Source organism: Rhinolophus hipposideros (genome assembly GCF_964194185.1).
Source record: "Rhinolophus hipposideros genome assembly, chromosome: 8".
NCBI lineage: Eukaryota > Metazoa > Chordata > Mammalia > Chiroptera > Rhinolophidae > Rhinolophus > Rhinolophus hipposideros.
Genome location: NC_138054.1, coordinates 53,525,790 through 53,547,580, shown reverse-complemented (window position 1 = coordinate 53,547,580; position 21,791 = coordinate 53,525,790). Strand labels below are relative to the sequence as shown.

General features: G+C 36.1%; 1 protein-coding gene across 16 annotated transcripts in view; it reads right to left on the bottom strand.

Annotated features, from left to right (window-relative positions):
* The window catches only part of OMA1 (OMA1 zinc metallopeptidase), a 55,546-nt gene extending 33,987 nt beyond the window's left edge, over window positions 1–21,559 (bottom strand). For 3 of the 16 annotated variants that reach the window (XR_013993726.1, XM_081055261.1, XM_081055263.1), the window contains exons 1-7: window positions 21,474–21,542; window positions 13,363–13,881; window positions 10,654–10,882; window positions 7,795–7,968; window positions 7,576–7,683; window positions 4,834–4,962; window positions 1,653–1,727 (exon numbers count right to left, since the gene is read on the bottom strand). Coding sequence is in view for 12 of the 16 variants with exons in the window: in XM_081055261.1 (XP_080911387.1) it covers window positions 1,653–1,727; window positions 4,834–4,962; window positions 7,576–7,683; window positions 7,795–7,968; window positions 10,654–10,882; window positions 13,363–13,862 (1,215 nt within the window). In the remaining 4 variants the exon portion in view is untranslated. The other 13 variants (XR_013993725.1, XM_081055264.1, XR_013993727.1 and 10 more) reach the window with 12 other exon arrangements.
* Between the last annotated feature and the right edge of the window lie 232 nt (window positions 21,560–21,791).

Sequence of the window (21,791 nt, the reverse complement as noted above, 5' to 3'; positions counted from 1 at the left end):
AAAGTACAGTGATAATGTGGTGTTAACTCAAAAATAAGTAGCAGGCCAATAGAATAGAACAGAGAGTCCAGAAACAGACTTCCATATAAGCTTCCCACATTTGAGATAAAGACAATGAAGCACAGTGGAGAAAAAAATGACTCTTTAATAAACAGTGCTGAGTTCATTAGATATCCATCTGGAAAAAAACTATCTTGACCTCTTCCTCATACCATGTTTCCCTGAAAATACGACCTAGCCAGACAATTAGCTCTAATGCGTCTTTTGGAGCAAAAATTAATATAAGACCTGGTCTTATTTTACTATAATATAAGACTGGGTCGTGATATAATATAATATAAATACAATATAATTAATATAATATAAACTGGTTCTTATATTAATTTTTGCTCAAAAAGACATTATTAGAGCTGATTGTCCGGCTAGGTCTTATTTTCAGGAAAACATGGTATTATATATAAAAAATATATCAAAACAATAAAGCTTCTTGGAAATAGAATAGGAACAATTTATTGAGATAGGCAAACATTTCTTAACCAGAATACACTTACCTAAAAAGAAGATTTTATAAACCATAGTAATTAAAATTCGGAAAATCTTGATATAGCCAATCTGTGGACCATTATTTGGGACCCTCTCAATCTACGCAGTCTGATAATTCACTTAATTCTACTTATGTAACATTCAAGGCTGTTTTTGCTTTTGTGAATGAGTAATATCTTGATTTGTAAAATTAAATCCATAAAACTCATAATGAGAAGTTCAAATAATAGTGATTTTTAATAGTTAGCATTTTAATAACTACTGAAAACACAACAAAGAAACAAATACAATTTGAATTTAATATATGAAGCGGCACTGTTTTCACTCATTTTAAAAAATCCAGGGCGGCCAGAAGGCTCAGCTAGTTAGAGCACAAGTTCTAAACAACAAGGTTGCCGGTTCAATTCCTGCATGGAATGGTGGGCTGCGCCCCCTGCAACTAAAGATTGAAAACGGCAACTGGACTTGGAGCTGAGCTGCGCCCTCCACGACTAGACTGAAGGACAAGGACTTGGAGCTGATGGGCCCTGGAGAGACACACTGTTCCCCAATATTGCCCAACAAAATGTATTAAAAAAAAATCCAGTTTTACTTCTAATGTTAAATCCTACTATTAATAATACTCAGTTATCACCGGTGATTAAAAACAGCAGCCAGGCATAAAGTGCCCTGTTAAACAGACAAGAACAAAGCTAACTTAAATCAGGGTAAACACCCAGAGCTGTTCTCTGTGGCTAGCAAAAAGAAGCCAGCTGCTGCAACAAAAATAATCTGAAAGATACAGAGTAATAAGCCCACTCTTCTACCGTTTATTTTAATGGCAAAAATTCAGTTTGCTCAGCCAGGTTCATAGCTTCAATACGATAAACCTTTCTTCAAATCGGGAAAAACAGCTACATATCTTATTCCCTCAAAGTCTCCTTAGATCAGCGAAACAAGGGAGAGGAACAAAATAGAGCATGAACTTCCAAAGGGCACAGATCTAAAATGGTATTAATGAAAAGTTATACACAGTCGACTGTCATTCTCTGCCCATGCCAAACTTCATTAAAACAATGCACATTTATCTTTTACTGTGTGGACACTGTATTCGCAACTAAACATTTTACCTTTGCAGCAAGCTGTAGTCCAACTTTGTCAGCTTCAGCTTCCAATGTTCTACTGTATGGTCTATCAAACATATACTAAGAAGAAATAAGAAAGAAAAGTTCCATTAAGGTTTTCATAACAAAATGAGATTTTTAAAATTAAATTCATGGAGTATCTAGGATAAAGTTTTTATACTCTCCATTATTACATTTAAAGAACACCATGGTATAAAACATAAAGTGCAACCTTTATTTCCTCCACCAGAGATTAATGTTTTTTAAGAATAGAATAGAAAAAAAATAAAATCATGCCTACAATCTTCTAGAGAGTCTATAGTATCATACACAGTACTTTTATTTTTCCACTTATAATCTCCACCTACTATGTAGAAGATTCCCTAAGAAAGCTTATTGAGGCAATCTTTTATTATGGCCAAGGAACACTTTGATCTTGCAGCTTTAAAAGAAAATTAAAAAAACACAGCTATATAATAGTCAGTGACACTACTAGAGGATTTATTTCAGTTAGAAAATTAACTATACTGCAGAATGTTCTTTCATTGCTAAATTACCTTAATTTCCTTTTTTTTCTAAGTATTGATTAGTTAGGAAAATGAAATTTTCTTCCAACTTCAATAAAAAATGCAAATAGATATTGTAACTTTAATTTTCCTAATTACTTGTATTTATGTGAATACTTTCCAGTTAAATTCTAATTTTCAGTAAGTACTAAAACTTTGTAGGAGATGGATCAAAAGGCAGGACTTTTGAGAAAAGAGCTATTAATTGGGGAAGCAATTTTTCAGAGGGAGCTACATGTCAGTGATGGCTAGAAATAGTATCAATCTGATCCACAGTATGTGACCATTAGATAGGACTTTCTTCCTCCTCGATCATGTCTGTTTTAGGTTGCTGAACTATATCAGTGTCTTCACGCGCCACGACTCATCTACAGGTGTTCCATGAAGTTTTCTAATAGTTTAACTGCTTAAAAACATTGTCTTGAAAAGGAGACAAACTTATATTCAAGTCCAAATACTGACACTTTTTAACTGTGAAGCTGGGCTAACTGTTTAACCCATCTAAGCCTAGTAGTAGCACCACATGAAAAATGGAGCAATAACAGTACCAATCTCCTCGAGTTACAGAGAGGATGAAATGAGCAAACGATATCAATAACAGCTCCTATTTATTGAGCCCTTTCTTTGTGCCAGGTACTGTGCTAAATGCTATAAACCAGTGGTTCTCGAGGGGATGTCACTGTGTTGCCCCGGGACATTTGGAAATATTTGGAGACACTCTCGATTGCCTGGAGGAGCAGGTGGGGGTGCCGGAAGGCAGAGTACTACTGCCATCTAGTGGGGAGAGGCTAGATGTTGAGATGCAGTTAGATGTTTAGAGATTACTAACCAACCTGTAATGCACAGGAAAACTTCCCATCATAATTATCTAGTACAAAATGTCAATACTGCTTATATTGAGAAAAATCCTGCTTTAAACGTATCATTCATTTCACAATGCTTTGAGTTAGCCAGTATTTACAAATGAAGAAGCTGAGACCTATACAGGTGAAGTAACCTGTCCAAGTTCTATAGAATTTAGGTTTAAAACAGCCTAAATTCAAACACAGGTCCCTCTGATCAAAGCCTATTAATCTGCAGTGTTTATCCTACTGCCTAACACATGGTAAGCACTCGATAAATGTTAGCTACTATAATTATTACTAATAGCTCTCAAAACCCTGCCTGATAGCACTCTATGAAGGCTGCTACATTATACCCAAACCTTTAAGATTACATAAATAGTGTTCCCCAATAGTTAAGTGAAGGCCCCTACTTCTTCCTTGTTCTCTTCCTTTCTCTGGCAAACAAATGTCAACAATTCCCTTCATGACTTCACTATCCGCATTCCCCTCTGGACTCTAATCAAAATAAGCAAGGCTTTCTAGAGAAAGAAATATTTCCCTATCACTGAAACTGGGGGGAGAGGAGAGAGCTTGGTTTAGGAAAAGGGTTCAAACAGAAGTAATCCCTATTTATTTTCAGTTTAATTATTAAATTAAATATTATTCTGAAGTAGAAGGATTCATCAAGTATGTATTTCAAGAAAGAAACCACAAGTTATCTTTCTTAGGACCAAATCTTCTGATTCCATTGCAGAAAAAGCAAGAGATTTTTCTACGTTAACACCCTTGACTTCCCAGCACATGACAGAAATAAAATACAAAATATGAGATCCTATAACCTAAGCAATAATCATTCCTTCTTTTCCCTTTAAAGAACCTTTATTTCAATATAAATGAAGCCAAATGATATGGAAACACTGAACAAAAGCCTTAGTTACCCAATTTCAAAAACAATTTGTCTAAAATAATTTTAGGCATTAGATTTAAACAGCACCCAGATGGCACTCTGATGGGTGCTCCACAAATCATTAAATAAACAAATAACAGATTGTTCCTAAATAACCAAACCTCCCAGGACAAGAGAAAATATTTGAAAAAAAAAAGTAAAAATAATTAATCATAGTTAACAAAGCAATTATCAGGATTGCAAGACCTACTTTCAGTAGTGCAGTGTTTTGAACAAAATGAGACTCAATAAATTTTGTGAGATCATTATCATTATACACAAGTACTAAAAGATTAACAAACACCTAGTAAGACTGCCCTTTCAGTATTTTCTAGACAATGTTAGTTTAACTAGGAATGAAGAGGCGAAGGTGGTAAAGCAGCTTCAGCCAACCCTATGCTCGTAAGTTTATAGGTATTAAGAGTTCCCCATCAAAACGCAAATATTTAGGGGAAGAGAGAGTCATCTAGTGAGTACACCACAGTCACTATAGGAGACGAAAGTGAAGAGTTATTAATAAAAAGGTAAAGCAACAGAAGGAAAGGAAGGTTTTGTGACTGGGTTATCTCTTTAGGACCTATAATTATGTCAAAAAGAAATTATGTTAGCCAAAAGTTGCTAAGCCCTTCTAACCCATCTACCTCCATCATTTGAGAGATGTAGTATTTTCTAATTTGAATATTCATTATTAAGAATATCCCCTAAAAATGAGAAAACATAAGACACTAAAAATTAGTACCCATATTTCAGAATAATATGTAAAAACACCTCTGATATTTGTTGCTTTACAATAATATTAAAATATTCTTACCACAGGGCATTACAAACTCAAGCTATTGTCTCAGACTTACCTCCTGCAATTTAGATTGTATCCACTGGCCCAAAAGTGCCAAACTATCTCGAGGACAAACAGCCCAAATCATTGTGAGAAAAATCAGACCTAGGAAATCCAATAAATGAACAAAGCTGGCCTTTTCTGCCTGAGAATAATCAAAATAATGAAAATTACATTTAATACATTGAGACTGTATATGCTTACATTTTCTAGTTCATCATGTGTAATCACATTAAATAATTACTTGTGTTTCACTGAACTCCACCAATTCAGACTGTAAGTTTCTTTTCTTCTGTGTGCTTTATCCTTTCCCAGTCTGTTTGTACCATCCCACGCTTACATATTTATATATTTTCATTCATCCATTCAATTTACACTCAGTCAGCCACTTACCATCACTCAGACACAATGACAAATTCATTAATCTCCAGTTTCTTATAGTAAGAAGCATAATAATCTTGTGAAAGAGGTACAATTATCCCTATTTTATAAAGAAACTAAGATGCAGACAGGTTAAAAGTGTTGACCAAATTCACACAGCTATTATTAACAGGACAAGGAGCTCAACCTAGGAAGTTTTTGCTACAGTTGCTAAATCTCTTTAAAAATCAAATAAATGTGTTTATTATATTTACACTTTTGGACAAAAACAAAATACTACTTAACACATCAAACAGTTAAAACAAGGAACAATTCAGAAAAAGATCAGAAGTTGCTTTTAAATAAAAATTTGGTCTTCATGACCTTAATAGATGAAGTATGATTTATTTATGTGAGTCTGCAATTTTATTAAGCCTAGTATTTCTAACCAGGAAATTGAATTCTATGAATTTTTGTATTTACTTAGAGCAATAATCAAAAAAGGTTTTGCTTAAAATAGCTAAATATAAGTTTACATTTTGAGTAGTAATAGCTAAATATAAGTTTAATGCATTGGATTGTTCATTGTTCATTAAGGTTAATTATAAATGTTAATGTAATGCTAATACTGATAATGTAGGAATCATTATTTCAATGTATGAAACATGGCTGACAACTAAAAATAACGACCTAGACTACTACTTTTTACAATATAATCTGCCCTCACAAAGTATTCTTTGCTTCACTGTAAGAACTATGGGTTATGAAAAACAATTACAAAATGATTTAAGCATGAAAGAGAAAAACTCCAAAAGATGAAGTCATTATGGAAGGAAACATCCTTGTTATTAATTATTGAAGAATATAATTACTATTAAACAGCAAAATCTGTATGTGTGGAATAAAGAAAACAACATAAAAGGTTACATCAAATCAAAATGGATACTCCTAAAAGAAAAAACATAGTGTTGATAATTATAAGAACTCTGCCAAAGAAATATTAATAACGATTTCTATTTTTAAGACAGCTGTTTGTTTTTTATATCTCATCTAATTGTTGTTCTTGCACTGAAAGAGATGACAAGAAGATGCCGAGGCACTGAATGATATGCCAGAAAAACAAATGTACTAAATATTAACACCTTTTAAATGCTAAAAATGGCCAAAATTGCTTGATTTTGCAGATATGAAGCTATTTCTTGAAAGATAGAATCTACTTCAACTGCTCAGATTTATTCTAGTATATATTTGTTTAAAGAAAACATTTTAAAAATTTTCCTGTAACTCAGAAGAAAAATATACCTCTCCCTAATTATGTGTATAAAAGAACCATGCATATTTTTTAATTTTATTAATGGGAAGTTAGCATACAGTATTATATCAGTTTCAAGTGTACAACACAGTGATTCAACATTTACGTACCTTACAATGTGATCACAATAAGTCTTGTAATAACCACCTGTCACTGTGCAATTATTATGATATTATTGACTATATTCCCTGTGCTGCACATCGGTAGACGAATGGATAAAAAAAGACCACTTATATTTTTAATGAATAAAAATGAGTAAACAAATATATTACTTTTATGGGCTCATACCAAGTCAAAAAGATGTATATTCACGGGAGCATAAGTCAATCTGATTTATATGATCTATAAGAAAGTGCTGCCAACAACCAGGAAACTGTGGTAAAAGAAAGCAAACTTGTAAACAGAAGGCTTGGGTTAAAGTCCCAATTCTGCCACTTTGTCACATTAGTGATGTTACTTAGAGCCTTTTTAAAATTTTTAAACATCAGTTTCCTCATATATCATATAGGGATATTAAATACTCACACATACCTCATGAGGATGGTATTAAAATTATGAGTGAGAAGGTATGTATTAAAAGCTCAATAAACTGTAAAATGGCAAAGTATCATTATTATTACTCTGCATTAATTATTTATGGCATACCATTCTGGACATTTTCAAAGATGCTCTAAGCTATCCTTGGAGAATGAATAAAAAAGCGAAAAAACGGATTTAGCCACTTAAATAGTAATATCACTTTCCCATAGTTAATTTAATGACTAGATTACAAGCATGTTAATAATTACGGAAAGTTTAAAATCTAATTTGAAATAATTAGAGGTTGAGAATAATTACTTTTTAGCAAAACAGACAGGTGATAAAAACAGTATTTAAGAGAAACACTAATTATTCAGTATCAAATACTAAAGACCATAAAAAACCCCAAAATTAGCCAATCATATTTTTTCAGTAACAGAATAAGACAATTACTAAAAACTAAAATTCATTAAAAAATTACTGAAAAAGATTCAGCTCTTTAAAAGATTTAAGTTTCTAACTGCAAAGCAGTATTTCAACAATTGAATATTCATTGTAGGTACTTACAGCATGCCCAAGTACCGCATGTGCGATTTCATGGCCCAGAAGGAAGGAAAGTTGATGAATATCAGTCACACTATTTAAAAGTCCAGTGAAGATAAACACTTGTCCATTCTGCACCATAAAGAAAATAATGTAAGCAATTAGAACTCCACAACAACAACACGTCCAAACAAGGACATTAAATTTAACAATTAAAAATTAGGTTTAAGAACGTTTCCTTACTGGAAGCACAAAGGCATTTATGTCTGGGGAATCAACCACATGAATAACCCAACTGATCTCAGAGAGCTCTGGAATATCTTTATTGCATTCAGTTAAATGATGAAACACTTCTTTAGCAGTAAGGTAGCGAGCGTCTTCCTCAGTTAACATATCATTTTTAAATTCTTCCATCCACTGCAAGATTAGAAAGAAAATTAGTCTTTAAGCGCTTTGGCTCTACAAAATGTTTATATTGCTTCATAGAAAGGTAAATGGCTACTTATTACTGAACATTTTCATTTTTAATTAAAATTTGCATATTATTAAACACTCAAATTTGAATTATTCATGCAAAGGCAACGTGGTTTCTTACAAATGTAATAAATTCTAATAACTAAGATTTTTTTCATGTATACTGGTTCAAATAAAAATTTCATTCATCTCTATTAGCCTATAAACAAATAAATTGCCTAAACATCATTTCTACTTTCCTAAATATTTTAGGAAAAAAAACACTGTCTAGAAAACATAAAGATTTCATATAAGAAACTGAAATACAAAATAAAATTACTTTCATAACCCCTGAATAGAAAAATACTTCATACTTAAGAAAGTTAAACTTTCACCAAAAAAAAAAAAAAATTTTTCATTGTTTTATTCACACAGATTCAAAGGAAATTACTGACATTTTAGAACCACTAGTCATATCATTTTCTCTATAATATACTGATTAAGACTAGCCACCACATAAAGAGATATTTTCTGAAGTTATATTCATGACAAGACCCTTTCAAGTATACTGAGAACATGTACTGAAAATATTACTTTAATTTCCATAAAATGTATAATTTCTTTCACATATAAATCAACAAGTTTGTAACCTTCTTCCTTAAGACGCATTAAAATTAGGTGATTTGGTAGAATAGGAATTTCTAAGTCTTTATATCAATTAATATTTCTGAGTCTTTATATCAACTAATATTTATATCAATTAATATTTTTAATAGGTACAGTCACCAATGTAAACTATCTGAAACAAACCGAAAAGAAAAAAAAAACATAAAACCCTGGCTACTATATTAGTAGCCATTCTGAAATAAATAAAAACAAACAGGATTATATGTACAGTAGTCCCCCCTTATCCATGGGGGGATACGTTTCAAGACCCCCAATGGATGCCTAAAACCACTGCTAGTATGAACAAATAAATATTTGTATACTGCTGTAAACCCTAGTTATACTGTTTTCTCCTATACAGACATACCTATAATAAAGTTTAATTTATAAATCTGTGTGAAATCAGGCACAGTAAGAGATTAATAATAACTAATAATAAAACAAGTGTAACAACATACTGTGATAGTAATAAAAGTTATATGAATGTAGCCTTTCAAAATATCTTACTTTACATACCCTTCTTATGATGATGATGTGAGATGATAAAATTCCTATGTGATGAGATGAAGTGAGGTCCTCAGAATGGCATGCAATTTAAAACTTACGAATTGTTTATTTTTGTCATTTTCCACTTAATATATCTGGACCACAGTTTTACCGCAGGTAAAACCATGGAAAGTGAAACCATACATGAGGGGAAATTACTGTAGTTATAGTACTTTAAAATAGCCCTACAAGAACATGTGTTTGAATTTTCAAATCAAGCAGGTATTACATTTGCAGGTTAAAAAAAAAAAAAAAGACAAAATGAAGAGAATATATGTATGTAATAATATATAATTTTTTAAGGCTTCTTAGTGATGTGAATGATAGAAGATGTATTAATTTAACACTAGGATCGTCTCAATCTTTCCAGAACACTTTTCTCAAACTTGCCTCTGACTAGACTATATTCTAAGAAAAATCCCAAATCTAGGTATAAACTCTACTAGAAAAGATTGGTCTTATCTTAAGAACAAGCTTTTTAGTAAAAAAACATTGTTATTTCTTTTTTAATGGTAACTTTCCACTGAGAAACTCGGACTGATGCTCAACTGGAATAAAAAGATACAAAGATGTAACCATGCCAAAGTTGTCAGGTGAGGCTAGGAGACTTCAACAAGTATCAAGCGAGCACATACTATGTATGTGCTAGGCACTGGAGATAGAAGGACCATCTGTCCTCAAGGAGCTCACTGGTGGTACAAATGTTTAACTACCTGAGTTACACTCTCCCAGGAGTTAAGGCTTCTGAATTTCGACTTTACTCTGCATTCAAAAAATACAATAAATTGACAAAATTGATGCTACAAAAAAGAAAAAAACTATCTTATTCTATTCTCTTTTCAAGGTACAAAAATTCAGACTACAGATTTATTAATTCAAAAAATATATAGTAGGCATAACTTTGTGCACTACAGATAAAATGATTAACAGGGTGACTGCCCCCACAGAGCTTAGTCTAACAAAAACAATAGATCAGCAAGTAAATACTTATGTGAATAACTATGATGTTACCCCTGTGATAAATGTTTGGAAGGAAAAGTACAATATGCAAAGAGAAACTAAAGTGGAACCCCAACATCGCCAAGCACTGGGCACAACGGCAAAGGAGCTGATTTGATTCATAATTCAGTCATTCTGAAGGATACCCCTTGAGCCTAATGTAACCGCCCTGCCTAACCCATGTTTAGATAATCAAGAAATGCTTTCATGAAAAAAGTGACATTGAAGCTGACATGCAATGAGCAGGAGCTAGCTGGGAGAATGGGAGGAAAGCAATGTAGGCAGTAGGAATACTAAGTATGAGAAGTCTGAGGTACTTTGGGGGGAAAATACTAATTTCCTATCAAAGATTAAAATAAAAGAGGTACATCTTTCATATTTAAAAATCTTTAGGAATTATATGAAGTAATCTAATTCAAAACAATTCTTACTACTTACTGCTTCATATTCCAGTTCTGATAAAAGACTGAAATGTTCTTTCCCCAGTAATAGTAGCTTCCTCCGTCCTGTGATTGGACTCACTTCCAGGTGAGTAAAATAAAACACTATGAAGAGACATCCAAAACTACTCAAACCAAGGAATAACTTCCATTTATTCTTCCTTACACTTTCTTTAAATAATTCCTTCTTGTTAGGAGGAAGTGCATACCACCATTTCCTTATGCCCCTAGAACAAAAAGAAAAATTCAAAGTTCTGCTAACAGTATCAGTACATATCACCAAAACTCAACACTTATGCTAGAATTTTATGTCATCAAATACTTGAATTTTTTATGACATATTTCTCAACAGAGATGGGCTTTTCAATTTATAAAATTCTCAGCTAAATGATGAAAAAGGAATCAACTCTATAGAGGTACAGTTAAAAAGTCTAATCTCATTTGAATTTTCTTCAGTTATTTCAAAGGTAAACATTAAGCGAGGAGCTATTTTACAACAACTATTACTAGTTAACATTTATTGACTGTTTACCACATGGAAGGTATTCTTCTAATCATTATACATATGTCATCTCATTGAATCGTCATAATAACCCTGTTACAGAAGAGAACGAGACATAGGGAAGTGAAGCCATGTGTCCAAGGTAATAAGGAAAACCAGGCAATGAGGGCAATGTGATTCTAGCATCTGAGCATTTAACCACTCAATAGGGGATGAACTGCCCAAATAAACATCTGAGGGGTTACGATCCAATAAATCTATACCTTTAACCACCTTTGTCCCCACTGCTCATCAGACTTCCTGCACAACCTGCCAGTGCTTCTAGCAAGGTACAAGGGAAACTACCTCACCACTGATTTTAGAAATAAATATTGTTCAGTAGCAGAACCTCTATCCCCTCCAAAACATAACAAAGGAGAGGTAATAAGAAGAGCATAAGCAAACAAAATTTTAAAATGAGAGATTTTATAGATAACATCTGAGCAGTTTCAATTTCTACCAGGCAATAAGACTCTCTGCTGCTTATCAAGGTCCAGAGACAGTGTAACAACAAGCAAGGTTTCCAAGACTGGGATAAAAAAAATGTTCCTTGTGAATTTTTCTGCGAAATCACAACAAAAATTTAAAACACATACATAATTCTCTTGACAAAATTTATTTTATAAAATAACTTTTTTCTTAAGAAACTAAACTGCTTCTAAAGTGTTTCAACCCAAAAAGATCAAACCAACCTGTGAAGTATACTTATTTCTTATTTAAAACTTTATATGACTCATTATAAGTCACTTAAAAATGCATAAAACCATATTCTAAAAGAAAATTTTAGGTAACTGACAATAGCAACAACAATAAAAAACTTAAAAATAAATAATTTAAAAGTATGAAAAGAGCTATTGGCCCGAGAACATGGGCTGATTTGTGACAAAGATTCTCTCCTCCACCAAACTGTACCCAGGGTCTCCTGAACAATTTTGTAAATAGGCCCTGACTTTTGGACTTCCGTGTTCATCTCTGCATTGTCTAATTTTAGCAAGAATCTTGCTAAGTCTCTTTAGCCAGAATCCCCCATCCTTCATATCTGATCACCCTTGATATCTAACCAGGTTCCTCATCCTTCACCAGCCACAGGTGATAGCTGATCGCTCTCACCTGCCTGAATTCAGCAAGAATCCTGTCAGGTCTGTTTAGGCAGAATCCCCCCCTTACTCCCAATATTCCCTCTAATTTTCCACCCCGATCCCTACCCTACTCCTTGGCTATAAATTCCTACTTGCCCACGCTGTATTCAGAATTGACTCTGGCTCTACACCGGGGTCTCTTTTCCCCTACTACAATACTCCTGAATAAAATGGTTTTACTGCTTTAACTATTGCCTAGCTCTGGTTTTCTATGACAGTTGTTACTTAAATTGAGAGCTAATATAGCTGTATGTCTTCTGCATGCCAATGCAAAATCATAAAGAACACAATGAATTACAGAGTACAACTTCTCAATTTTGATAAAAAGAAAATTAGGTTGGTTCGTATGGAAGTTAGAAGGCTAGAAGGGACTTCCCCATTATCAAACTTAAGAAAGCTTTACGAGTAGACAATGCTTAACTTTCCCTTTCTTCAATCTTCATGGAGCATATAAGAGAAAACAGGATTAATTATGGAGGGGGGGGAGAGGGAGTTAAATCAAACATAAAGTACCATTTATCTGTAAAAATATTAATTATAATAAAGGACTACCAGGAGCAAATAATGAAGATTTGTTGAAAACAGAATAGAAAAATAAATATTAATGGTTTAAGAGTTAACTTGGTTAGGAATGAGTCCATTCTTAAATAAGCAAAGTTCTTCACTTTTATTATCTGTTGCCTCAAATTCCATAAACTAAAAAGGAATGCTTGTATTGTTCGTATACATGGATTATAACCCACAGTTCCGATTATTTTTGTAATCATATGTATAATAAATACAAGGTTTACCTTTTAAAGTTTCTATACAATATATAAGAATATTTTTAAAGATCATATTTCTGTAAGTTAATATGCAGTAAATTATTTCAAGATTATTAAGTCACACATAAAACTAGGTAAACCAACTGTTTAGAAACTTAATTTTGAGCTAAATATGGGAAGGAAATCTAACAAATTTTCTTTCAAAGTGCAGTTTTACTAATATTTTTTAGTACAAAGTTTGTTTTTTAAAAAAAGCATTTTACCTGCCTATAATGATTGCAAGTAGTTTCTGCACTGGTTTAAGAATTACCAACAAGAGAGGAACGGGAGCAGCTTGAAACCGTGGAGAAGTATGGAAATTCCTGGTGTCTCTTATGGGAAAATAGTTTAGAGGACGCAATACTGAAAGAGCAGGAACTACTCCAATTTCTTTTGTCAGCTGCTGTCTTGAAAAAGAGTCATTCCATGCAGTACATTTTTGGGCAATCATCCAAATTTCCTTATTTTTGATATTTGAAAGGCATTCTGTACTTTTGTTATTAAAAGTCCTATAGAAATGAAAGATTCCAGGCAGAGAAGTCAACTTATCACACTGATTTACTCCCAGACCCTGATACTTAGTTACTATACGGGTAATTTGTACTTGATGACAGTCCAGTGAGGTTACAGCTAGTGTGTTACATTTTCTCCAGTTGTTCAGTAAATTAAATCGGAAGAAAATACAGTTTCTAGTAGCAGACTGTAATCCATAGATGAAGCTCATCTTTCTTTTGCTTGATTATCTGGAACACAAAAATTAAACTATAAATGTCTCTGGAAATTTTACCATCCTGGGAATATAACACTTACAACATGGGTATGCTAGTTGTTCTTCCTTTAACACATCTCACACTAAATTCCCTTGAGTTTCTCTATTCGCCATCCCTGCAGCAATGCGTTTGAGCAATACAAATCAAAGAGGTTTTACTTTTCTCTTCAACATGTACTTTAAAAACCTGTCTTTCTTCTTTTCATTTTTTATTTTTAGTTGGGGGAAGTCTACCTTTATTTTAATAGCTAAATTTGTGGGGAATAAGAAATGGATTACACAAAAACAGCAGTAAAATTTTATCAATTGTCCATAACAGGGGAAAGAAACATGTAATATAAAACCTAACATATAAGATGTACTTTTTTAAAATATGAATTTATTCCTTTCAGATACAACCGTGGCACTTTTGATTGGGGTCAAGATGGAGTTAAGTGGGACCAGACTTAAACTCCCACCTAAAACAACTAAAGAAACAAACAGAATAAATAAAACAATGTGTTGGTGTGGGGTTCCAACACACTAGATGTTAGGCAGAGAGGGAAATACGCAGAAAGGACAAACCTAGGCACATTCCAACGGTCCCCCTAAACTGAAGAGATGAGGCTGGCAGTTGAAGTAGGCCACAGTAGCTAGAGCTCACAGAGCAGAGTACAAGAGAAGACAGGTGCACAGAAAACAAATCCAGAGGTCTGCAGAGAACCCCTCATGTACCAAACTAGGTCCTGATCTCCGTGTACATATGAGAAAATTCCCTAGAGCTGAGTAGCACCACCAGAAAGAATGAGGGGAACAATGTAACAATCAGGACTCACAATGGGTAGAGTATACATAGTTCCTGTCTCCATCCTTCAAAGTGGAAAACCTTATAATCATGGGGCACTGGGTGGAGTACTCAGAAGGGTTTTGCCTCAATGTTACGAAAAATTGGTCCTGGACTAAAAGGCTGCCCTGGCCCTACCTAAGGAAGATTAAAAGCACCACCCCAAAAGATCAAACTGTTTCTAAGTCACTTAAGAACATACCAGAAAAAAGCTCAGGAACAGTTATAAGAATACAAAAATACCCAGCACTTAACAAGGTATAATTTACAATTAAAAATTACCAGGCAGCATGCGAGAAGCAGGAAATGTGATCCATAAGCAGAAACATCAACCAATAGAAACTAACTCCTGAATAACACAAATGAGAACATTTAGACAAAGATATTAAAGCAGTTATTATAACTATGAGTATATTCCATGTGTTTAAGAAGTTAAAGTAAATTTTTAGCATGTTATATAGAGACATGGAATATTTTTTTTGAAAGAACTACACTGAACTTCTAGACAAGAAAACTGTGTTAGATAAAAAATACAACGGACAACACTAACAGCAGATCACACACTGTAGAAACGAAGACTTATGAACTTGACATATCTATAGAAACCACCCCAAATGAAATGCAGAGAAAAAAATAGCCTACAAAAAAACTGCATAGAACATCAATGAGGTGTGGAATAACTGTAAGGGGCCTAATATACGTGTAACTGGAATCCCAGAAAAAGAGAGGGCCAGTAGACAGAAAAAAATACTTGAAAAAATACGGCCAAAATTTTCCAAAGTTGATGACAACTATAAACTCACAAAATCCAAGAAATGTAATAACCCACACACACAAGAAACACAAAGGAAACAACTCTAAGGTTTATCATAATCAAATTTATTGAAACCAGTGAAAGAGAAAACCTTTACTTTGACATCTTAGATGAAACGGGTACAGTTCTTGTAAAATATAAATTACCAAAGCTCACTCAAGAAGAATTAGATAACCTGAAGAAACCTATATCTATTTTTTAAATTGAATTTGTAATTAAAAACATTCCCACAAAGAAAGTTCCAGGCCCCAATAGCTTCACTGGGAAATTCTACAAAATATGTAAAGATTTAATAATAATTATATACAAACACTTCCAGGAAATTGAAAAGAAAGGAATAGTTCACAACGCACTCCGTAAGACCAGTACTACCATACGAAAGCCAGAAAAAAAATTACTAGAAGACTACAGAGTAATATCCTTCATGAAAAAATATAAAATTCTTAACAATATTTTAGAAAAATCTAATTCAATAACATATAAAAAGGACAACACATCATGACCAACTGAGGTTTGTCCCAGGAATGTAAAGCTGATTACACATAAATCAATGTGTAATAAATCAATCACCCTATTCAAAGACTAAAAACAAACACGACATGATCCTGTCCATTGACACAGAAGCATTTGATAAAATCCAACATGCATCCCTAATAAAAACTCTCAGTAAACTAAGACACCTACAGAAAACCTTTAGCCAACACGATCTTGATTAGTGAAAGACTGTACTTTCTCCTCCTAAGAGCAGGCAGGACCAACGCAAGATGTCTTCTCTCACCACATCTATTCAACATTGTACTGGAGATCCTAGTTCAGTGCAATAGAACTAAATAAGTAAATACATACCTAACTAAATAAACAAATGCCATCCGGACGAGAAATAAAGAAGTAAAATCGTCTTTCTTAAGCCTACATAATGACATGATCATCTATATTGAAAATCCAAAGAAATCTACAAAAAAAAAAACAAACAAACAAAACAACTATTTTAAAATGAGCTTAATAGGATGGCAGGATACAAGAGCATTATACAAAAACAATTTTATTTCAATATATTGTCAAGTGATACAAGTCAGACCCTACTCCCCCCAAAAAGTACATACTCTGTGATCCCAACTCCATAATGTAAACTGCAGAAAATGCAAACTATAGTTACAGAGAGATAAGCAATTACCTGAGGACAGGGAGGTAGAGGGCCAAGGGAAGGGAATACAAAGTCTGGGGAGTAATGAGTATGTTCAGGAACTGACTGTGGTGTTGATTTCACAGGTGTGCACCTTAAATCAAAACTTACACTATACAATATAAATATGCACCGTTTATTGTATATCAATTATACACCAATGAAGCTGTTTTTTTTTAGACACTAAAGAGACAGCAAGAAAACATATTGTGTGGACTTTGATTAGATCCTAGTTTGAAAGAAAAAAAATAAGCTTTAGAAGACAACTGGGACTACTGGGGGAATTTGTGGATTTGCTTTTAGGTTATTTTAGGTAAATATTGCTTATTTTCTTAGGAGACAATGATACTGTGATTATGTAGGTGATTATCTTATACCTGAAGTACTTGCTGAAGTCTTTTCATGATGAGTAAAACTTAAATTGTACAGCAAATGTACACATACACACACACACACACACACACACACAGAGGACATAAAGCTGACATGGTAAAATATGAACAATCATTGTATCTAAGTAGTGGAGATGGATGTTCATTAATTTTTTTCAATATTTCTAAATATTTCAAAATCTTCATAATAAAAGTTAGGGAAAATACATATATCCAGCTCAACCTAAGCTAATAAATTACCTAGAAAAATGCTTCAGAACACTAGTTATGATAAATAGTGTTATCTACATATCAAACTTTTTAAAAATTGCTCAACTTTTGTATGTAGTTTATACGTACCACCCTTGCATCATTAATATCTAATGTGAATAAAGAGTCAGCTAAGCAAACATTAACTCCAACTTAACCTTTTTTGAATTGCTACCAATTTTAAATCAGTAGAGTCCAGGCTGATATTTAAGTTTGACATTATTAATAACATACTTTCCAGGGATCTTTTCTTTTCTTTTTGGAACTACACTAAAAAGTGGTAAAATAATTTAAGCCTGGAAATCATTTCAAAATTAGTATCTGAATAGCTAGTAAGGTTCTTCATTGGCTAGGTGGCATGTGAGTTACAGACGCAGCATAAAATTCAGCCCCTGCCCTCTTGGAAGTTATAACCTAGTTGAGGAGAAAAAAAATAATAATAATACAGTTCCTCAATAAGTGGTATATATTGTATGAATTTTAAAAATAAATAAGGATACCCACGAGTGGCAGAATAGTTCAGAAAGGCAACTATGCCATTTAGGCACATGCAAAAAAAATAAAAAATAAAAAAATAAAAAGAATTGTTTCAAATAGGAAGATGTACTTAAGGTTTAAATGTAAAATGTCTTCTACTAGAAATTAAACTGCAAAAACAACACAGATCCAATTTCTTTCCTTTACTCTACTAGGTAAGCTTCATTTTATAAGTGCATCCTACAGCCTCAATTTAGGGGATAGCTCTAAACTACCATGTTTGTCCCAAGTGACCCCTGCCACTGACCAGAGCTAGGAGTGGATATCTGACACTGAAAAGATTTTTGGTAAGACATTATCAGGCACAGGAATGTAAGGCCATGTATAAACTGGGGATACAGTTGGTGCTATGGCAACACAAAGAACTGCAAATGCAAAAGAAGTGGATCTACAGAAAGCATAATGGAGTTAATGTGCGGAAAGAGAAAAACCATGAAGTCTCAGACTTCAGAGGGGATAGGGGCCAGAGAAGGGGAAGAAGGAGAAAAGGAGATTGAATCACACCTTCCTGGTTCCCAAGAGACCTTGTACTTCCTACATTTAATTGAGCTTCATGAGCTTTTAATTTCTTCCAAAATTCTATCACTTCAAGGAGTTTCTGTATCTTGCAAATAAATGATCTCTGACATTAGAGGTTACAGGGCATCATACAATGACACATTGTTTCATACACAAGCTGATAACACTTTAGTATTATATATGTTGTTTATTGGAACTGAGTTCCTTCTATACTTTGCAAAGCCAAATTCCCAATTTTCAACATTAAATCAGGAGAGCTAAAGCAATATAAAGTGCAAATCAGACAACAAAATCCTACTCCCACAACTGACAAAGTCCTACATTCCTAAATACAATGCAGCCATTTAAAACCAGGAGATTTGTGTAATGACTAAGAGGTACACAATTTTAAAAATAACAACAAATGCTACTTGCAAAAATTCTGTATATCAGGGATGGCAAACAAAAGTGTAAAGCAGCATCGCACAACAGAACTTTCAGCAGTGATGGAAATGTTCCGTAAGTGTACTGTCGATTATAGTAGCTGCTACACGTGGCTATGGAGCACTTGAAATGTGGCTGGTGTAACTAAACAACTGAATTTTTAATTAATTAATTTAAAACTAAGTGGCTATATGTGACTAGCAGCTACTATATGAGTGCAGATTTGTAGGGTGCCGGCAGGTGAGTATCAGCAAAGCCACACTGATCAGCAAAGCCACACTGACATAAATGCAGATTCATACCCATCTAAAGGAGATGTAACAAGTATAGTAATGGAATGTGGGCACAGTGTTGCCAAATGTTTCAATATTTTCAAGGAAAGTCAGCAAGTCAGACTTCATGTGAAAGTTATCAATGTAAAGATGTTGGCAACCAACTTAAACAAATTTAACCACCTTGACCAAACAAACATATCCAAACTCCATTGAGTTTTTGATCTCTGAATTATGTTATTCATTCATTCACTAACTATTTAATGGGCACCTACTATAGGCCATAGCAGGTACCTTACTGGATGCTATGGATACCACAGAAAACAAAACACACACAAAAATATGTAAACACACACTCAATATGTAAAAATAGTAATGCTAGAATATGTAGCATGTACCGCGAGTTTTTGTTATGGGTATATTACAATTTTAATAGTTTTCCTTTCTTAAAATGTGTATACATTTTTTTGTTTGGCACTGTGCGTGTGTGTGTGTGTGTCTCAAACTATTCATAGTGGTTATTCTGGGTAGCAGGATGGTGGCTATAAGAAACAGTATTTTCATCTTATGTATTTCCGTGCTGTTTAAATTTCTGCAGAATGTATTACTACTTTTGTAAGCTCCAAACCCAGTAGAGGCAACTATTTTGTAATTTCCATTGGTTTCCATTGGCTCCAACAAACTCCTTATATATGGTAGACCAGACGTCCAATTATTTCCCAGGTACCTTCTCCTTCATCCATCCCTGAGCTCCAGATCCACTGATTTACTTACACTCCTCAGAAAAGAAAAGCTCTCATCTCCGTAACCATGCACATCTCTTTACACTGCTTAGCTCTGCTCATATGCCAGGCAAACTCCTGCTCATCGCTCGTGGCTTATGTGAAATTTTTAAGAAGTACCCCACTGACACAGAGGTCTATGTTTTACTCATATGGATAGAAGTAAAAACATTATCATTTACATCACTGACTATCAAGTGTCACAGAAATAGCGCCTGATAGCCTGTGATCCTTGGTGTATCCTTAGGAAAGGGTAAAGAATGGGAGAAGAAAACTACTCATACATTTTCAGAGAGTCCCTCACTAGACTACACGCAGCCTAAGAAGAACCAGGGCTGACACAAGCACTTCAAAGAATTTAAGGTCAACAAAACGGAGCTGGCAGGCGTCGCGGAGCCCTAAACTGACGACGTGAGAAAATTAAACCACGCGGAGTGTCAGCCTCCAAGGACATTTCAGCCGCTTAACGCCCGAAGCACCGTCGCAGAAAGAGCAAGCACAACGCGCCGGCTCTCACAGCCCAAGCCCGGAAGGCAGTTTTCACCACTCGGCGGAAAAGGACGGTTTCTTCCCTGGTTTCTATGGAAACAGCTGTCCGATTGGCAAAAACAGGACATGTGCTTTCAAATAATCATTCCAGCCAAGTCCACACAGGACGGAAGGCTTTAAAAAAAAAAAAAACAGATTGCATGGCAACCGACGTGGCTCCTGCGCTCCCCAATGTCGTCGGGCTGCGCGCCTTCGCCGTGGCTGCAAATAAGGGACGGGGACCTGAGTCCCTGGGGTGAACGGGGCGCGGCACTGGCCAGAGGCGCGAGGGCCGCTCGACTCCTTTATCCCAAGTGAGCACGTGCATCTCGCTGGCCGACGGCCCGCGGAGGGTCGCACCGCCCCCTCCACACCGGTGCCCGACCGCACGCCGGCCACGTGCGCGGGAGGGAGGGCATAACGGGACTGTGGCGGGCGGGTTGCTTTCGAAGTCATTAGAACCCCGGAACCGCTTAGGCGGGCGAGCTTCTCCTTCGCACGGGCAGCCTCCGGCAGGAAACGCGAGGCTGCCCCCTTCACGCGTGGGGGGTCAGCGGGGGCCCGGCCCTGAGGCGGCCCCCAGCTGCCGGACGCGGAGTCCGCAGGGAAGGGTCACGCTGCGCGGGGGAGAAGCGCCGCTTTTACACCGCGGCTGCTCACGGGGACGCCAGGCGGAGGGGCGGAGGCTGCCTCCCCGGGAAGGGCAGTCACCTGCCAGGGTGCACCTCGCGGGCCGTCAGGGCGGCCGCCTGGCGCCCCTTCGCGTCACCCCCGGAAGGAGCGGAAGACCGGCGCTGCCTCCCCGCGTTCCTCCTCCAGTCCCCGCCCGCCTCCCCCCTGCCCGCGCCGGCGCCCCTCCGTGCCGCCCTGCCCCCACCCCACCCAGTCCTCGCCGCCCAGCACCGCCGGGGCCTCTCGGGCCCCCACGCCTCACCCCAGCGCCCTCCTAACTTCTCCCCAACCCGACTACCGCACGCTGCCCCACCCCTCGGCCCGACCCAACTCAGAAAAGTAGGTCAAAGGCGTCTCCACCGGGACACACACCGCAGGGGCACACGGGAAGCCTCCGCCGGCCGGCCCCCGCGCACGCGCACGCCCCACCGCAGAAGCCCCGCCTCCTCACTTCCTGCCCTCCGCTCGGGCCGGGGCGCCTTGTGCTCCGCCCACTCCGGGCCGTCCTGGCGCCCTCCCGGGCGAGTCCCGGCCCGGCGTGCGCTGCGGCGCTCCGGCGCCCACGCGTGGCCGGGAGAGGGACGTGGCTGTGGGCGGGGCGGCTCGCCTGGGAACAGAGCTTCAGCGAGGGTGTGCGGGGAACTTGCTGGCCGATCTTGGTGATCTCGAGAATGCTCTCCGCAAGGGTGT